This window comes from Temnothorax nylanderi, unplaced genomic scaffold (genome assembly GCF_030848795.1).
Source record: "Temnothorax nylanderi isolate EJ_2023f unplaced genomic scaffold, tnyl_v1.0 TNYL_tig0004_pilon, whole genome shotgun sequence".
In the NCBI taxonomy this organism is placed as follows: Eukaryota; Metazoa; Arthropoda; class Insecta; order Hymenoptera; family Formicidae; genus Temnothorax; species Temnothorax nylanderi.
The window spans coordinates 1,291,038-1,311,129 of record NW_027249066.1 but is presented as its reverse complement, the minus strand read 5'-3'; the positions used below and the strand labels follow the sequence as shown (position 1 = coordinate 1,311,129).

The 20,092-nt window shown below is 42.3% G+C and overlaps 4 protein-coding genes across 5 annotated transcripts; 3 read left to right on the top strand and 1 right to left on the bottom strand.

The window, feature by feature from the left end:
• The first annotated feature begins 745 nt into the window (after positions 1-745).
• On the top strand, positions 746-4,532 carry Jwa (PRA1 family protein Jwa). The gene is made up of 4 exons (XM_071708266.1): positions 746-1,327; positions 1,636-1,853; positions 2,004-2,117; positions 3,212-4,532. Exons 1-4 carry the CDS (start codon positions 1,128-1,130, stop codon positions 3,268-3,270), a joined length of 591 nt encoding a protein of 196 aa, XP_071564367.1. The 5' UTR covers positions 746-1,127; the 3' UTR covers positions 3,271-4,532.
• LOC139773653 (UBX domain-containing protein 7) lies at positions 4,176-7,704 on the bottom strand. 2 transcript variants are annotated; one of them, XM_071708245.1, is made up of 8 exons: positions 7,372-7,704; positions 6,922-7,164; positions 6,437-6,711; positions 6,075-6,356; positions 5,856-5,928; positions 5,561-5,743; positions 5,400-5,485; positions 4,176-5,325 (listed from the first exon to the last, which is right to left on the bottom strand). In XM_071708245.1, exons 1-8 carry the CDS (start codon positions 7,433-7,435, stop codon positions 5,167-5,169), a joined length of 1,365 nt encoding a protein of 454 aa, XP_071564346.1. In that variant the 5' UTR covers positions 7,436-7,704; the 3' UTR covers positions 4,176-5,166. The 2 variants fall into 2 exon arrangements, with proteins under 2 accessions (XP_071564346.1, XP_071564356.1); XM_071708255.1 differs by lacking the exon at positions 7,372-7,704 and adding an exon at positions 7,229-7,353.
• Positions 7,705-8,453: 749 nt separating this feature from the next.
• Positions 8,454-11,316, top strand: LOC139773644 (uncharacterized). Its single transcript, XM_071708221.1, has 9 exons — positions 8,454-8,868; positions 8,951-9,169; positions 9,255-9,441; positions 9,517-9,737; positions 9,812-9,940; positions 10,063-10,399; positions 10,507-10,739; positions 10,805-10,973; positions 11,043-11,316. The coding sequence occupies exons 1-9, from the start codon at positions 8,687-8,689 to the stop codon at positions 11,184-11,186; spliced, it is 1,821 nt and encodes a 606-aa protein (XP_071564322.1). The 5' UTR covers positions 8,454-8,686; the 3' UTR covers positions 11,187-11,316.
• A 338-nt stretch (positions 11,317-11,654) lies between these two features.
• On the top strand, positions 11,655-18,550 carry LOC139773648 (uncharacterized). Its single transcript, XM_071708233.1, has one exon. It carries the CDS (start codon positions 14,053-14,055, stop codon positions 14,683-14,685), a length of 633 nt encoding a protein of 210 aa, XP_071564334.1. The 5' UTR covers positions 11,655-14,052; the 3' UTR covers positions 14,686-18,550.
• Positions 18,551-20,092: the final 1,542 nt, after the last annotated feature.

Sequence of the window (20,092 nt, the reverse complement as noted above, 5' to 3'; positions counted from 1 at the left end):
TTTAGGCCGGAAAAATCAGGTGATTATCGGCATGCGACAATTCGCTGCAAAAGGTGCTTACTGGTTCATTCAGTTTCAGTACCGACTAAGGGCTTTGAGAGGGCTGAAGATGTTCATAGTCTCTGGCTGAGTCGCAATGAATTAAATATACAGCACGGGTCAAACTTCGTTTGCTTTAATTAAATGTTTACACATATCTCAATATTAAAGGTATTGAAAGCTCCTTGAACTAATTTACTACCCCGTTGCTAATCTGGCATTATATTTTACAAAAAAATAAATTATGTCGACGATGGACATTAAAGACAGACACTGAGATTGTTTTCAAGTATAATAAAGATGTAATTAAAAAATGTCATAATAAAGATGTAATAATAAAAACACGAAATTTGTATAATTTATATAATAATAAGCATTAATTGAACAATTACGTATTGCATGTAACAATCAGCAAATGATCGATATATATATATATATATGTTACTGTATTTATATATTTTAAAAATTCGTTATTCGTATATCTTCAATATTTATTGTACATCTCGTTATTCGTACGTGTAAATTATTTATCTTACGCGAATGTCATTTGTACACTTGGAATATTTATTCAACAACCCAATTTATCCAAACTCCTAAAGTAAAATGCAATGCAAAATCTTGCAAAGTCTTTGTTTTGAATATCGCGGGGAAGAAGGCCGCCCTTCCGCGGCAGTCCCGCTCGATAAAGCACCTTCCTGCTTTGAACGAAGACTTCGAACATATCGAACATCTGATATCGCCGTCATCGCCGATATCCACCTGTCGGGACTGTCGGGAGCTCCTCGAGGAACGTCGTAGCGGATGCATTTCGACGACGATCGGCGACGGACAGCATTTGTAATTCGTTCGTACACGTAGACGAGACGCACGTTCGGCGACTCGATCTCTTCGGGCTGACTCGCGCTGCTCCGACAATAAACGCGAGGCGTAATCGCGCCAATTAATTGTTCCCCGACCGACGACAATCCGCGCCGTCGGCGTCGCATGACATTCGTCGCCGGACTCGTCATCGTCCAAAAATACCGGTCTACGGCGGAACGATCGGGCTGATCTGATCGGAGCGATATCGAGGACGTCTCGGCGCCGCGATGGACAAGACTAAGCTGCTGAACAACGACCTGGAGCTGCCGCCGCTACGCAGCCTGGACGACTTCCTGCTGGAGTCGGCACGCTTCCAGCTACCGAATCTCAAGGACCTGGAGAAGTGGGGCAATCGGGTGGTCAACAATCTCCAATACTATCAGACTAATTACTTGTTTACGTCCGTCGTCATCTTTCTCGTCGTTGGGTGAGCGGTCTCCGAATGTTTATCACATCTCGTTATATCCTGTACATATTGTTTTACGTAATAAAACGTGTTCTTTCCTTGCGAGCCGACACAGCGGTCCTCGAACTCTCTTGTCCACAAGTCTTTCCCGAGAGAGAGATTCTGAATCTCCCTATTTTGCTATGTTCTAGAATTTCTAGATGTTCTAGATGCTGAAATTAATAATGTTATTGAATGAATGTTATTTTTAGAAGTTCTCATGCAAATGCTTCATATTGTATGCGTTGTTTCACGTTTATAATTTATATGTATGAATTCTCTGCATATAGATTGATCCATCCTGTCAAAATGCTAGTCGGCATGCTGGCGATGATGGCGATCTTGGGTACGTTCGCCTACGTATCCATGGAAGGAAGCACGATACATCGCTTGAAAAGGCAATATCCTGTGGTTGGAGTATCGTTCATAATATTGGCTGGATGTTTCATAACGTATACTCTGGGATCTCTTCTGGTTTTCTTGTTCGGCATTTTGCTACCTTTCTGTGGTAAGCGTGATATTTGATATTATAATTCATTGTTATTAATTTCATTGATCTTACTTCTTAAACATAAGTCAAATTGATTTCACTATATCAATATTTTCTATCCATATCAATATAGATCAATATCAGTAATATCTATATCAATGTTTTCAGTGACATTTGTACACGCCTCGCTGAGATTAAGGAATTACAAAAACAAGATCGTCAATAAAATCGAGGGCATTGGTTTGAAACGCACGCCGATGGGTGTATTTCTGAAACATCTCGGTATGGAAGAAGAATTATTTTCATAAATTTCTATAGCTCTTTTTATCTTTAAGTTCTTAAGATAAGTCGAGTAGAAATGCTTTGCAATCTTATTAACAACCTTACTTCACCGTACCAATCCGTATGGAGCTTAAACATCTATTTTTAAATATGCTTTAGACAAGCAGGAATACAGACATATTTACTTTCAATATTATTATGCCTTCTCACGGATATAGACAATACCAGTCGAGAAAAAAGATTTTAATGCTTCAAAAATAATTTCAAAAATAAAATCAAGACATTGTTATTGTGGAAACCATATTTTCTTAACTAGTCGCTAAATAATACTTAATATGTACGTGTTATGTTTCAAATACTTACATAATGTTAATATTTAATGAAATCTCTATATATTCTGATATACGGATGAAAGTAACAAACTTATTAATTTATTAATAATTTATTAATATTGATAGTATTTAATATTTTTGGACAGCATTTTCTCTAATTGATAATTCTTTTTATCCACTGTATATGTATATATATAATGTATAATATTCAGAGCATTGTCTTCGAATATGTGTTTATTACTAAAAATATATATATTATTAAAAATATATACTTTAAGGACATTTTGTAGTGTAGGTAATATATATTGGTATTAAACATTATTGTGTTGATATAAAATTTATTCGAAAGATTATCGTTATTATATAATGTATCGACACGTATATACGAATAAAAATACTGGAATTATCTTTCTTATTTTTTCAAGGAAAGTTAGCATGTGTTATCTCCACAGAATGGCTATCACGTTCTTCACAAGTATTTCAAAGACTGCTTGTGCTAACAATATATGTGATTTCTCTTGATATTCAATTTTGTCATTTATTCAGTCTTTGTTGAATTTATTCGTTAATGTTGAATTTTGCCAATAACTTAGAAGATATTTACGTTAAATTTAATTATCAGCTTATGTTAATTTCAAGCACAGCCACATGTTTTTATCTATTCGTTTATTTAATGCTATTATATAGAATCTATTATTTATGAATTTTACATATATTATTATATCTAATATTCTCTTATTCTTTTCTCATTCCACTATACAGAAGATGTGACTGGTATGACATTGCGTGCACAGACATCACTCATGCAACCGCCTCACTAATATCCCGCTTTGTGCATCAAGTTTCTATATGAAATTGATAAAAATTAATGTCGACGACCATTAATATTTGCTGTCACTGCTGTTCTAATTGGACTGCAGTGTTATGCGCGGTATTAGGCATAGTGAAATAAATTTTGTAGCATTTTTAGAATATTAATTTGGCAGATATTTGTGACTGGAAACACGAACGACCTGTGCTGTGATTTTTTAATCGGAAAATTATACATTGTTTAGTAAAACCAATAAATTACAATACCAAATATTTTTTTACAATACCAAATATTGAATTTTTATATTAAGAATTGTTTTATTCTCTCTTGTGATTCTTAGGATCGTTTTAATGAAGACATGTATATTTTTTTGAATGCCATATACAGCTCGAATAATATGACATATATACTGAATATATATTGTAATATCAATATTCAAAAATTAAAATGACTGAAGCTTTATATTTATATGACATCTATGAAATGGACTACACTTTCAATTAATTTGTATATATTATGTATATATTATATAAATAACATGTAAAACACACACATGGCAAATTGTTCTCACAAAACTTTGTTATATATTATATCATTTTTATTTTAATTGTTTTTATGTATGAATCTTTGTATCACCCTGTATAAAATGTGTTTATAATTTTAATATCTTTATATATGTATAATGCATGTTTTGTTATATATATATATATATATATATATATATATATATATATATATATATATATGTGAATCTCAATATTCCCTGTCATCATGATATAACTAAGATTATTAAAGAGTATATGCGCTGTGTTAAAAGTTAAAGTAACATTTTAATTGCTGACAGACTACTAAATTACATATAAAAAAATAGGCATTTTATATTAAAAGTGCTGCAGGATATATGAAATATTAATATGATTTACTTAAATGATATATTTAATATAAGTACACACTTAATAGGAGAAATCTTTTTTACCATATACATTACAGAATAGTGCTATACACTGAGAAATAAGTAAAAATACAGATGTTTGACATGTATGAGATGTATCTAGTTGATACATAATATTAGTATATTCTATTGACATTAATTATAATTCTTGTAAGCTATCTTAAATCTATATCTATCTTAATTATATCGGCAGTTTCAACTTGAACTGATTACCTTAACGAAAAAATCATACATTGATATATCTTGTACTATCAGCGATGTATATAATGTTGTTTTCATTATCTTACTCTTTATTTAATAATGATATATTATAATATGGAGTCTTACTTGTTTTGTATCTTGAATCACATTGACAAAAGTTGCATACAGAATGCTTCAAAACGTTTTATTATGTAATAATAGTATAAAATGACTGCCAAAGATATAGCAATTTGCTGTATGTGCCATTTTGAAATGTTCCAAAGAAATGTTTTGTGACAGTTGCGTCACGCATTATGGACGGCACTTGTGAGATTTGCGAACATGATAACAGTAAAACTTAAAAGTAATATTACACGACGATAGTTCGGCAGTTACTACGCACAATGTTTGCAATTGTTCTCTTTCATATAAGTCGCAATAATCTTAAATCCTACTTTAAGATAACAAGATTATACTGAATGCATTTTTGTATGACATGAACACTGAATGGCAGTGCCTTTATCATTTTTGTATAAAAAAAGTTGTCTTTTTAATTTAAAACCTGTTTAAATAAACATAAGAGACGTAATTAATTTCAAGAAACAGAGATCCAACATTAAAGTTTTAACTACACAATTTTTACAAACTTTCGTAGTAATGTGGAAATAAAATAAATGTAGAAATAATGAAAAAATTTCAAATAAATGTTTCATATGCAGTCTAAATCAAAAAATTGTATAATGGAAGCAATTATGATTCATTTATAGAATGTTACTATATCTTCGTTATGAATACTGTGTTCGTTGGAAACAAGATTGTGTCTAGCAGACGAGTATTTGCGGACAGTGCACCAACGTTTGTTTTTGGGAATTGCACCAAAAAGGTATGCTCTGTTGATGGAAAACCCATTTCCTCCATTTTAGTTAAAAAGTCCTTAAAAAATTGCAATTATATTATGTCTTTCTTTATATGATTGTGCGATCTTAGGAAGAAATTTGAGTACATACTTCTATGGTGTTTGTTGCACACATTGATATTGTTTCCTTTGCGCCATTTGGCAATCGTAGGCAGAGACGTAAAGAAGGTTCGTCGCCTGGATAAAAAAATTATTTGTAGGTGAAATAAAAGATATGTTGGAAATAAATTACAATGGACATGTCACACTTACCTTTTTCAGATTTAGCTGTTTCAGCTTTAGCTGTATCATCTGATTTTAATTTTTCATCTTTTTGCTGCTTAGTCACATTTTCATTCAGCTTTCTCTTTTTAAAAGCAGTGTTGCTGCTACTTGGAATAGTCATACTTGGACCATTCAAATTTGTAATATTATCAGATATTACATTGTCATTTCCTGCATATATATAATACAAATATTTAACAAACAATGCAGTTTATTTTTAAAATAAATCAATATATATGTAACTTTGTAAAATTGAACTGCTCTTAATTTTAAAGATACTAACCAAAATCTTGAACTGTTTTGGAGAACAAATCTTTGACATCTCTTTCCAAAAATCTAGAAAGTATGCCACATTCCTGAAAAAAAGGAACATTAAATAAAATTTATCACAAAAGGCTTTTATATATATATATATATATATATATATATATATTCGCCATTATATATATATATATATATATATATATATATATATATATAAATGTAAAATTTAAATACTAACTTTCTCTAATTTTATTTGATCAGCTATATTATTTCGTTTTGGCGGCGTTTTCGTAGGAAAACTATTCCAATCCTTGGAAGAGTCAGATGTAACTTGTGAACTTTCGGGAGATGCATGTGTGCTTAATGCATCATTTAAATCAGATATCAGACTGTCCACAGTAATATTTTTGTAAGTTTTCATGCATTCTCCCGTTCTAGGATCTACAATCGCCAAATAAGGATATGCCATCACTTTGTAAAAATCTATGTAACGTTTCCCGTCCGAAGTGTTAGACAAGACCTAAAATTAAAAGCAACAAATGTAACTCGATGAATCAGAACGTCAACTATAGAAAGTGATATTCAGGTGACATGACATACTTGCCACAAGATAAAGTGATCCTTCACAATTTCTTGGATATGCTCGTTGGACCACACGTCTCTATTGAGAATCTGACAACAAAATTCCTGTGGATCCTGAACATTGACGAGCAGCCAACGATTTAAAGTTTTCGCGTGGTCCCGTGCTTCCATGAAGGAGCCTAAGAAGAGAATATCGCATGGTGGTCTAAATAGATCTTCCAGTCGCTTCGTTTTCTTTTGAGATATGTGCTTTGTGCCAGATACTCTGCGAGTCATCTCTTCCTCTTGTCGTCCTACATTAATTACCAGCATGTAATAATAATAATAATAATAACTTATTAACTTCAACTTACATGCCAAGAAGTAGATTTGAAGAAACTTAGTTTAAAAACTTAACATCCTCATACCATCCATGCAACCATCCCACTTAATACTATCTATTCTTAATTATCCAGTACGTATACATATTCTAATTGATATAAGTTCTAGGACAAAATACGTACGGGTTTCTGCCGCAAAATCACGGAATCTGTCATACACGTTGTTCGACAATTGTGGCAATGAACATATCGGCTCCGAAGGCACTAGCGTCTCACGCGTGGGTAATATAGGAGCCCTCACGGGCGGCTCGGGATCCGCGTTCTCGGTCTCCGGCGGTCTGCCACCCTCGAACATCAGGCTAATTGCCATCTCCACGTTTCCATCGGCCAACGTCAGGTACTGCTGGGCCGTCGCCTCGCTCTCGCCTAAATCAGAGGACACAAACATGAAAAACGCTCGGGTACGTCGCAACGGCGTAATGTTCCTAACATTTACACCCTCGGCATCGTCGCGATTCACACACGGACTCGAAGAAAAGCGCTGTGGCACTCGTATTCGCGATCCTGTCTGAGTCGCGCTATTTAACCTGAACGATAATTCTCGCGCTGACGCACGGACGATGTAACACTTACCCGTCACCTCGATAAACTTCTCAACGAGCTCCTTCATCTTATCTTTCACCTCGCGATCATCCATCGTGGTTACCACGAGCTCAGGAAGATTTTTCTCTCTTCTAGTCTCTTTTCTCTCACACAAATACCCGCTCGCAGAAGAAAAATATCTCCAATCCGAATCTCTCTCCGTCTCTGTCTCTCCCCCCTCTTTCTCTCAGTCCCTCTCTCCCTCTCGCTCTCCTGCCCGCCGCTGCCCAGTGCCCACTCACCACCAGTATACCACCACTCACCATGCAGCGAATGACATCTCGAGCATCACAACACGCTGCACCGTCTGCATCACCCTACTCTGCTGCCTACTGCTACTGCATATGCGCTTTCTACATCGCCAACTACCCGACGCGCAAGATACTTCTTCTTGCCTGTTCTTACCTGTTCTTACCCGAATTATCACGAATTTTCTCGAAGTATTTACTACCGTTAAGATTACTCAAATTCGAAACTATATTTGTAATTTTGCGACAAATGACTCAATATAATTTTAATTGTCAGTCAATTATTTCCACGATGAAGAGGAATACTATTTTTCGTTTAGTAAAAATCCAAAATCTTAACTATCAGTAATAAAAATCTTATATTTAGAAAGTATATTTTTGATAAAAGATTTAAGTACAGTAAAATTATATATAGGGTCAATAAAAGATTCTAAGCAAGATTGTATCATTAATTATATATATATTTGCGATTATATTCAATTACTCGAATATATTTGCAAAGAGATTAAATTTTTAAATGCGATGATATAATTATTATTTACGTCATTTACGTTATTGAAGTCTTTAAAATTTTGAAGATGTCTTATATTTCGATTTAAAGTTTTTGAAATATTTAAAATATTTTAAAACATGTAATTTTTCTTATTTAATTATTTCTGATATTTTGTAACAATTTTTCAATACCAATAAAACGAATATAGGAGGGAGGTAGTTATCGACGATCGAGTCTTAAGTGATTTTACCGAGCTTCGATATTTACGGGTAATATGATTTTGATAATTAGAAAGCATTTAAAAAGATGGCGCGACTTCTGCACTTCCAGCTTTGGGGCGCGAGGTTGATTGGCCGCTGGCGACGTAATTCCTTCCGATACGGTTGGATGCAAAGATTCAAACGGTTGTCAAACACAATACCGTTGAAAGTAGCACGCTGCGAGACGCGGGAGGAGCTGTTTAGTTCTGACGTGATGTGAGACACGATCGGGAAATCTTTACTGAAACTTAACCGAGAAAGAGTCGAAAGAGAAGGCCAGGCGAGAAGCCTGATAACAAAGGAAGATGAGCGTTACCGGTAAATTGCTCTACAACAAGCTACGCGGGCTACGTCCGGATCTGTCATCGGGGACCACGTCCGAGATCTTGAGCAAGATCTGCGACGATCCGAGCACGCAGCCTTTTCTGGAATGGTTTTGCAAGAACGTGAGCAGCGCCAATATTCTCTCTAACGAGGAGATAAAATTGTATGAGATGCCTCTCTCAAGAATCGCAGTCAACTAGAGCAGTAGGATCGGATTTCTGACAGTTTCCACTTTTTATTTACAGAAAAAATACATTGGAAGACGCGGGCGAGCGGTTAAAGGACGAAGTGTTGGACGCTGCGTTGGAAGAGGCCACCAAAGATTGCCCGGACTTGTTGCAGCTTGTCAGCCCGGACGATACACGTCGGGAGGATCTATTTGTGGAATACGAAGCGTTGAAGGAAAGCTGCAGAGAAGACGAGGAGTATCTTCAGTCGTTGAGAGACAGTATAAAAGTTCTGAAGTAAGGACTCTTATAAAATTTTTTATTTCTTTCTTGGACTATCTATGTACTAGTTGAATAATTTAGAGGAATGACTTTGTTGCAGAGAAGTCGAGAACAAGCTGGATGACAACATCGAAGAAGCAGAAATCATGCTGAATAAAGAGCAGATTGAAACGGAAAAGGCATATGACGATTGCAGCGTTATTCTGAAGGAATTTGATAAAGATAATTGTCAGTTTTCTAAGGATATCGAGAGTCTTCTGAATGTGTATGCCGATGCGGCTAAGAATGTGATTATCGCAAGTTTTGTAACTAGTTTTACAAGAATTTTTCTGACTCTGATTGTTATTTATTTTTTTCTTCAGCAAGGCAGCGCGGTGTTATGGTCGCAAATGCCTGTTGACCTGTTTATCAAGCAAATAGAACTCTACAATCACTATCTGGGTATTCACATAAAGAAGCAATTTGGAACTAGTGCTAACAAGGAAGAGCAAGAAGAGGATTCAGATTACGGATCTCTAATAAGTGACAACAGGGACAAGCAGATGGATGAGAGGATGCAAGAATTGTTCTTGTGTAAGACAAAGTAAGTAAACACGAACATATTCTTTTTAGATTTATTAAACAATGTGTTTACAATTTGTTATTTTTTTTATATAGCTTATCCAATTCTAAATTGGAACAGATTAATGCTAGTGTTCAAGAAAAATATTACATGGCAATGTTACAATGCGTACAAGATGTCTACAATGGTGGAGTTTTGAAAGTGCCCGGGGATAGTAAATTGCAGTAAGTACAAATTCGCATTAAGTTAAATCGATACTACAATAATGTTGTTTTATGGTTTGGACATGGAGACAAGAAAAAAACACGCTATACATTTAAATGTATATCTTATTATTTATAAACAGTGACGAGATACAAACGTTAACCGTGCAAAGGGATATCTTGGAGCAGAATGTTGAGCTTTTGCGGGACCAACAGTTGCCGGAGGTAGTGCAATATGCGGAAATGGAGACAATAAAGATCTTGAAGAACGACGCAATCGCCCGTCTCGAACGGAGGAAAGCTCGTCTCGAGAAGCTCAAGAATTTACATTCTCTCGCAGGAGAGCATGGACATGTTCACGTGGACTTGCTGTGCATGTTAATGGAAATGCAATTTCGCTGCCTGCGCGAGGTTGCTGAATTCATCGCTGATGCTCGTCATTACGTTATCACGGAATACAAGCTCTCTTCTGCAAGATGCGTTAGTAATTATTAGTATTTTTTATGAGTTGATTTTCTTTCTAATTTAATGTATTTTAATAAAAATAATAATCTGCGCCATTCATAGAAACATAATGAAATGTGTAGGAAGTTATGCAGCAAGAACAGGACAAGTATGCGACTCTCGTAACGCAATCTCCAAAAACGTACAATGCATTTAGTCAAATATTTATGTCCATGATGCTCGGTGATGATATCTCAGATGAGTCGCTCTCTACCGCATTGAAAAAATACAATGACTTGATAACCGACAACGCGGAGAAGAAGAAATCAATGTTGGAAACATATCTGACTAATAAAATCGACAAATTACAGATATTGTAAGTATCATTAGTAATCTCGTATATCGATGATACGTTATTTTTGTATATTTCTGTGGATTTAGAGAGAACGAAATCAATAAAGATTACACGGCTGAGACACAAAATGGACCGACAATCAGCCTAAGGCCAATTTCATACGAAATAAGTTCCAAGTGCGAGGAAATATCCGCGGTAGTTCGAGAGGTGCAAGGAGATATAACTAGGATCAGGAATCAATTCAAAGAACGAATGGTACAGCTATAAATATATTAATAATTCCTGAAAATCATATGACATTTGCTAATAATTCTCGTGTCGCAGAGGATGGACGCCAATCTAGAACGCGAGAAGGACATTTTATGGCAGAGGTTCTTGGCGAAGCCTGATACATTAAGAATGAGATACGAGGAAGCGAAACAAAAAGCGAATGAGTCTCACTTTGGAGATAGTAAATCGAATCGGTAAATTAACCAATCACAAACCAGTTGTATAGAATAAGATAAGAAATTTCGATACTCCAAACACTCATGTATTTTTTTGTATTCTTTTTAAATCAAAAGAATTAAATGTATTGTAATACTCGATAAAATACCAAGCCATTCGCTTCCTCTGAACATTACTCAACACAAGTACTAAATATCTATCTAAACTATCTAAAATAAATAATGATAAAATGACATAAAGGAAACGAAAATAATACCTCAGTGCAATATACAAATACAAACTAAAGATTCGATTCATTGAATTCTTTTGAATTTAGATCGAATTCTTTCTTTAGCCTTGATCAACCATATTTTTATTCTGTCCTGTATGGGTAGTCTCCCCCTTCTAATGTGTATTGTTTTAAGTTATCAGAGAGGGAAACCCGATCGCGCCGCTGAGTTTTCGTGGACGTAATACGCTCGGAGCATTACGTGGACGCGATAATGAATGATTCGTCCCAAGGACGAGCGTATGTGTGCGTGCACGCTGAGCGCACGCGCGTATAAACACGACGAGGGATGACGTAGAGGAGGTGCCCGAGTGTAACCTTGATCCGCGCGCATCGATGTCCCCTCTCCTCCCTTCTGCCCTGTTCTCTCATCGACGTGCTGCCCCTTCGTCCTTCTCCTCGCTCTGCTCCCCCTTTCTTGCGATATTTCGTTCAAAATCGCCACGCTTCCGAGAGAGATGAGAGATCCGCGTGTCTGCACACAAAAGGATTATGAGCAAACGCTTCGTTTATGAAATTCGCGTCTCGAAGGCGTCTTAACAGCCGTGGCGTATTCCACGGATATACGACAAAGGCGTTTTCCGATCGGCAGCGATGCGTGCACGCTTTCTTAACCGAACGGAACGCGGCGAGCGTGGAGCGAGGAGAGCGGCGGGAGGGCGGGAGGCCGCGCGAGAGAGAGAACACGGAACGGGGAAGTGGCGAGGCGAGGAGTATTATCGATTCGCCGGGGACCCGTGAGTTAACGGTTTGTTTACACGAGCCGGCGAGCGCGGGGACGGACGGGGAAGGGCACCGGCTCGGCTCGGCGCGGCGCGGCGGAGGGTGGACGGCGAGGAAGCGGCCGGGCGCATGCGCCGCCCGACCAAAACAATAATAACAGAGTAGAAGGTTCATGGCTGGCGCTGGCGGACGAACGGGCGGCCGCTCGCTCTTCGCTCTCCGTGGCTCGCTGAGGCCTGTGCCTGTGCCCGTGCCCGTACTGGCGCTACTCCGCTCCGCTCCGCTCGCGCAAAAGTGATCCCGTCGGACGTTTGTCGCGCGCGGTCGAGTCACGCCAGATAAACAAAGGAGCCGGGAGCGCAGAGATAGAGAGAGCGGGGACGTTTTCTCAAACGGCAAACAAATTCGGCGAGCGAGTTACGTGGAGGGTCGGCACCGTGGAACCCGAGAACCGGAGTAACCGAGACTACCTCGAGGTCGGAGCGAGCGGCGAGTTCCGACTGACATTTAAATCGAAACTGCGGGAGCCGTCGGCAAGTAACAAGTGGATTACGCGAGTGGAGTGTGTGGAGGCAAGCCGTGGAATTGAGACTACCTCAGGACAAAGAAAAAAATAGGAGAGATTTTTATAAATAGAGGAAATCGCGCGGAGAGGAAAATAGAAGATAAGGGATCGAGGAACGTCGGCTGGAGTATCCGATTCGAAAGCGGGAGCGCCGCGCGAGATACCATCTTCCCGTCGGGCCAAAATAATTACTCGCTCTCTCCGTGTGCCTCTTCTTTCTCTCTCTCCCCTCCCAACCCCTCAGTGCGTTACCTCATCGGAGCGGAGTAGGTGCGTGTAACGAGCGTATGCGCGCGTTGTGCAACCTGCCGCACCGATCCTCGGCGAGAGAGAGCGAGCGAGAGAGCGAGAGAGCTTCGGGCGCAGCACTGTGTGTGCGTGTGTGTGTGTGTGTACGTTCGATCGGCCTGGAAGCAAAACAATGCGCCGCTGGTGTAGCGCGTAGCGTGGAGAGGAGACCCGTGTGCCTGTGTGCGCGTGTATACCCGCAGCTGCTGCTGCTGCGCGGCGCGCTCGTGTGCGTTTGTTTATGCGCGTAGATTAGCCCGCACGCTCGTACTCGGCTGTTCAGTGTTCGCGCGGGCGTTTCATTCAACAGCCAGCCGCGCTTGGACGCGCGCGACTCCCGTCGCGTATACGTTTCGCCGACGGACGTTTCGAGAAAGCGAGCGAGCGGGCGAGAGAGCCCGCCGGCGGCGCGCCGGGAGCAGCGACGAGTAGGACGGAGGATATCGCCGCCGCGCGTATTTGTCCAGTGAATCACACGCGTCCCGTCCGATTACGCACGGACGCGCCTGCCCGTGCCCGTGTCGCGGATACACCGTTCGTATATATATACGCCGCCGCTGTGTATTATTGTTGACGTGTCAGCGACGACGTCGAGTGCGAGTCGCTAATCGGGGAACGAACCGTGTGGTGTGGTATCGCTTCGTCGTGGGAAAAAGGGGTCTACGGCTCCCCGCTGAGACTCTTTTTTTCTCTCGTTCACAAGAAGGAACTTTGTTTTCCTGGAAGGATACTGCAGCGAACTCTCTTTTCCCCGCCTTCCCCCTCTACCTTCTGCCTGGGTGTTATTGTAGTTGCAGGGGACTGTCGACCCCAGGTAAACACACCGAAAGAGAGAGAGAGAGAGAGGCGGAAATACCAGCGTGAGAAGAAAGAGAGAGGGAGAGACGGTAACATATCGGGGATCAGAAGGAGAGAGGACGAAAACACTCACAAAGCCTTTGGAGAATCAAGAGTCCCCATTGCACAGTCTGTTTACTACGGAATCGGTAGTTCGTATCGCGTTCTCCGTGTGCCGAGAGCGTGAACGGAGCGAACGCGCGAGGATGCCGAGCGCCGAGGAGACGACGTATCTGATCGGCGTGATGCCGGACGGCGCGGCGCAGGCGGACGCCTTCCTGGCGCGCGACGTCGACCTGCTGGTGTCGCAGATCAAGGAGAACCTACGGCTGTCCAACCTGAAGGCCAAGTCCAGCATCAGTCACAAGAACAGCCGGCCGTCGCCGTACCGGGTGCCGGCGCGTTCCTGGGCGGATCCGGTGGCCGGCTGCGAGGTCTGCGGTCTGCGGTCCAACGGCCAGCAGCAACAGCAACAGCAGCAGCAGCAGCAGCAGCAGCATCACGTGATCGCCGGTCATCATCACCACCACCATCACCACCATTATCACAATCATCTAAAGAGGAGCGAGAGAAGCAGAGTGGACGACGACCCGTACGAGGTGCTCCAGGAGTTGCTGCGCGAGGGCGGCCTCATCAAGGAGGCGGTCAAGAGGCTGCAGGAGAACCTCGACGAGCTCTCGAGCTCGGAGGTGGACGAGGACGACGTGGTGGACGACGAGGACGACGACGTGCGACGGTCCGGCGACGGCGGCAGCGGCGGCGGATACCGTAGGAAACCGTACTTCTACGACTCCGAGGACGAGCCGTTACCGCCGATGTACGAGCCCCTGGAACTGTGAGGCGTCCGGCGACGGCGCCCGGGGAGAACTTTTACGGACGTTCCTGCGCTCACGCTGTGAACGACCCCGCTTTGTCCCGCAGCCTCCTCGATCCCGTTCTTTTCCTTTCTTCTCTTCCTTTTTCTTTCTTGGAAGGGACGAGATTTTTCTGGGGCCGCGCCGGACGCCTCCTTTGTGACTCGGGATGGATATTGTCTCGAAAAAGTGGATCGGAATCCCCATTGAAGAAGGAAGACGATAAAAGGAGTATCCCTGGGCGGGAGCAGGTTTTCCTTCGTTCACCCGCGTGGGAGTCCCGGGGACGCAACGGCGATGACAGTGTGCGTGTGCGTGCGCGTGCGTGGCCGCGTGTGTGTAGACGCAATTAGGCGAGAACTCGCCTTACATGGCCGTGTTTGTAAATACGCTGCGTTGTCGGCGCTGCGCGCTAGCCTCGGCCTCGCCGCTGTATCGACGCTCGCGGACGGACCTACGTGGAAGACTTATGGCCGCCGACCGCGGCCCGCGCGCCGCTCGACTCCTCGCACCATCAACCGTATCGAAATGCGCACGCGAGATGTTCCTTTTCCCGCACGGCCCGTTCCACATCGCGCCGCGGTATCTCAGATCATTTAATTAAATATCGCCTGGCGAGCGAACGCCGGACTGAACGCGACTTCCTGCGCGCCGTCCGCGTTTCAGTAGCCATACGCAAAACATGTTCCTTTTCCATACTCTGTACCGTGTTAACGATAATTATCGGTATCTCGAATCATTGAGTAATATCACCGGCGATAATCGTAGCGCAAGGCCGATATAATTCTTTGTATATATTTTGAAGCGCTGGAAAACATGTATAATGTATATCAATTTGTTGTCGTTCTGCGTGGTATCTCAGTTATTAAAATATCGGATATCGTTATCGCAGTGTGGAGTGCCTGTATCGTACAGCTGATTTGTCGCGAAACTCTCGATTAACGCTTCAAATACTGAACGAATATAGGTGGGGGGATTAAAAATATATAGATATATATTATTTTGTATAATACGTTTTATTTAACGAAGCTCTGCTGGTTAGAGATTTATTATTTTTTTCGACGCTCGATGAAAAGAGCTTAAATCTTGGAAAGTTTCCAACGTTCGAGTTGCTCTAAAAATTATCGCCAATCACGCACGTTCGTACGGTATTTGAAGAGTTAATCTAACACGTCATTATTCGTCATCTCGCGCGAAGACCGTTTCGGTCGAATTGCATAAGAAGTCTGTGTTAATTGATTCTGAGTAAGCGAGACACTGATCATTGTCTTATAGCGCTGAACGAAGAAAGAAAGATCTAATGAAGTTTTACCACAATTGTATTTGTTTAGTAGTGCAATTGTTTGCTTTACGTAATTGGAGTTTGTTTGCGAGTGGCACCGAAGAATTTACAGTTTAATCTCTAGAGATAACGACCGTAGTCTGGCATAATAAAGAAAAAAGAGTCTTCACAACGCGCTTCGGAGACCCAAGTACCACAAAACAATGGCTGTTAATTAGTTTGTAATTATTATGTGACAGCCTCCCTCTTGAGACTGCATCATTAAACGTGAGTTTGCCGTTCGGATTCGAAGAACGGGAACTGTCGCGGGAACTTTTTAATCCTCGAAGCACGGAACGTAACGTCCGTCTCAAGATCCTACCGCCAAGTTATCTGTGAGTTAAGCGACGAGTTTCGCTCGCTTATCGATTTACAGCGCTGAATCGTTATCTCATGCGACGCACGAGAACGACGCGTCGACGTTCTGTCGTTCTATAAATGGACACTTTCCGTTAGAATCGGAATGCCACCCGCAAAGAAACCCAGAGCGTCACCGAGCGCGACGAAAGCGAATCGTCGTCGTCATGGCTTTCCAAAGAAAGAAAAAAGTCTGAGAGTTAAATCGAGGAAGATCTCCGCGTTGTTCGCGAATTAATTTCAGTAGTGCATTAATTTCTCAAATTTTCAGATTCGACACTTTTTTCTAGCACAGACTTCGCACGAGGATATAAAGTTATATCGAGCACGTGCGAGTAGGGAGAAAGAGTAGCGACGAAGATATTTCTCAAGCTGTTAGACAAGGACAATCAGGTCCTGCCCCAGGATTACGCGAGTCCACTTTGAGCGAGTAAACCGCGTTCCGCGGCCGATCAACGATTAACGATGCCTTTGCGTTGCGTGGCGGAAGTATTAGGGGCACAATCGCCACGAGAGAGAGAGAGAGAGAGAGAGAGAGGAGGGCACACACAGAGACACGGTGATCTCATTTATTTTTTCATGATGCGCGCAACGAGCGGACCAGCCGATCGATGCGAGGCGAGATCATTGATAGCTTAGCTTAGGCTCGGTTTAGTTCCCGACAGCTGCGTCCTTAAATCCTAAAGGGTACAAGACACCGTCGTCCGTTCGGCGAAAAGCGGGAGTTGAGCAAAAAAGAGTGAAGAAAGAGGCCGGCGGAGGTTTTACAGTTTACACGAAGACGTTTACATTCGCGAGGATGTATATCGTGAGAATTGGATTGAGATTCGTTGTATAAACGGAGGTTCCGCTGCTTAGCTGGTGGGACGCGACTTCGTCTATTTATGAAATTGTATATCGAGGAAATAGAGCAATTTTGAAATTTATTGACGGAATTTTTCGACACTTACGACTGCGAGATGAAGAGAAAATCTCTACGGCATCCCGATCGTTGTATCATTTAGGGTAATCCTGACGCGCTGGAGTATTAACGAAGAGACGTAACAATGTCAAAGATTTAGATAAATGTCCACGTTGCGGGAGAATCCGCGCGGGAGGGGAAAAAGAAAAAAAAAACAGGGAGCAAACGGACGAGGACCGCGCGTTAACGTGGATGTGTATAATAGTTTATACGTTTACCTTTATACCCCTTTCTCTCTGTGCATGTTTTAGTGCATAGCTACTTATCGCTATCGATCGCTAGAGGAGAGACACGCTGTTGATGTTACATACATTGTATCCGCACGTACAAGAACGCGCATGTATGCGTGCGTTGCACGAGTTCGCGCGATGAGATGATGCTCCAGCCAGCATCGCGTGATTCATTTCGCGCGGGTGGAGAGATAAGGGGAGAGAGAGAGAGAGAAAGAGAGGGATGCATCCGTAATACGAGGGCCCTTACGGGGCAGCTGTGACGTCACGGGTTGACATAATTATCAGAGAGGACTATTACTCCTCGCGATAACATCGTTGTCGCCGTTGCTGCTCATAATTAATTTCTTCGTTCGCGAGAGATGCCCGTTCTATTCCAAAATCTCGCGATCAATTCGAAGAAGCCCTCGATTATTCCCGGGGGCGCGCGAGAGTGACGTCACAGCTGCAGCGTCCGGGATTTTATCGTGGACGTGTTGGCGTAAAGGCGGTCGCGGCACACACGAATGACGCAATAAAACGACACACTTGTATGTAGCGCGAATATACAGGGGGGGGGGGGGGGCGAAAGAAACGAGGAATCGTTTCGTGGCTTCGCGTCGTCGGGGTCTCCGACGACGTTTGCCGCCTTATCCGACTAATTAGATAAGCTAGCAATTAGTACCACACCGCGTGTACCTACTGCGAGAGCGGAGCGAACGAATTGCGTCAGGATTCCGCAGCTCCGGAACGACGAATGCCCGTGTGCGTGAGCGTGTGCGTGCGAGAGCGTGTGCGTGGGAGAGTTGCGTTCGTTCTCTTTTTCGTCTCTTTTTTTTTTCTAGGGGCGAACGCAATCCCCCTTATTCGTTCTTTTCTAAGTTTGTCGTTGAAGAACCGTGCATTATGGAAAACTATATCTCGTTGTGATCGGTCGGGCTCGCATGCCCGACAAGTCTTAATTAAATGAAAAAATAAAGAAGTTCAAAGTTTCGATGCAGATATACCGGTGTACATTGTATTTGCGCGTGTATCGTACCCGCTATTGACCCGCGCGAAAACTTTCCGTCCGATCGTCCACGCTGCTCCTCCACTATCCCTGCCTCTGTCTCGCTTCCCTCTTCCACCGTCATCAAACGGTTCTGCCTGCTGTGTCTGACGACGGAGCGTGCCACAAATACATCGTGGTGGATACGCGCACGTTGATATTATACGGGACGTCTCGACATTACCGTTCCTCCTTCGCTCGGCTCGCGCTCGAGGAAAATTTTCGAGCTAATAGCCGGATCGATTAACGTAACGTCTCGATGGGCTTGCCACCGCTCGCACGAGTCGCGCGCAAACAGATGACCGTAAACAGATGAGAACAGATCTCGTTTTAACGTGATCTAATCTCGCATAGATTTCGGTCTTATTTCAGGATACTCGAGGATACTGTAGATAGAGCGAGTTCCTGTGAAATTTTATCTAGGGGGGCAATATTGTGTGACCTACGTTTCGTCAAATAAAGTCATCGTTAGGAACGGCGGTACGGTAACGGGACACCCCGTATAAGCCGGCGGTTCACTGGCCTTCTGATCGTTGGCGCGCGTTAAAGCCGCTTCTACGTGCCAGCTCCTAGAAGATTTGCTTTCAGCAACAACTCGCACGCTCGCCCGATCTATCTCGCGTTGATAGTAGACCGCGATATTACGCGAAACCGCGATACGCTCGTCCGGATTTCCCCGGGCGGATTCTGTTATCGCGGAGGCCTCGCAGCGTTTTAATATCCGTATCCCGGGGTCCGTTCCGTTTCACGCATATGCGTGCATTTATCTATAGCATACGTAACGTTTACTATAGACAATGCGCGCATCATGCGTGAAACGGAACGGACCCCCGGTCTCGAGCACCCTCTTCCGATTCTTTAATATCGCGCTGCGGGAACCGAAAGCTCTCGGCGTTGGCGCGTATAGCGAGCGGGCCTGGTAGGAGCGAGTGCCATTTCACAGTAATTTCCACAAAAGCGTCGACTGCAATAATGACCGTAATAACGCAGCGGTAAATTATGGCTCTTAAAGGTCCTAGAACGGATGTAGAACGATACCCGGTGCGTTTTTACGAGCCATTTTGCCCGATGCCTCTGACCTGAAACCGACAGTTCGGTAGAGAGAGAGAGAGAGAGAGAGAAGGGGAAAAGGGTCGGCCGTCAATTTCAGGCATGAGGCAGGTCATTTAATAATTGGCCGCTTACAGAAATTAACGGCAGCTGCTTCATCGGCACGTAACGCGACGCAATTGTTTCGTCGCGTTGCGCAATGAAACGACAGTTCATTATTTCGAGTCTTGGGATTTTTTAATTTCGCCGTGAATCGTACATATCATTCGACGCGTCCGCGCGCTTCCTTACTTTCTAACATCTCAATTCTTTCGTAATAGAATAGCATAACGTACAATCTTTTTTTATATTAAGCAGATTCCAAGGATAATTTCTTTTTTCGTTGCTCTGATAATTCTCCAAGTCAAGTGTTCGCCATCCGAAACATGTACTATATATTGCAGATA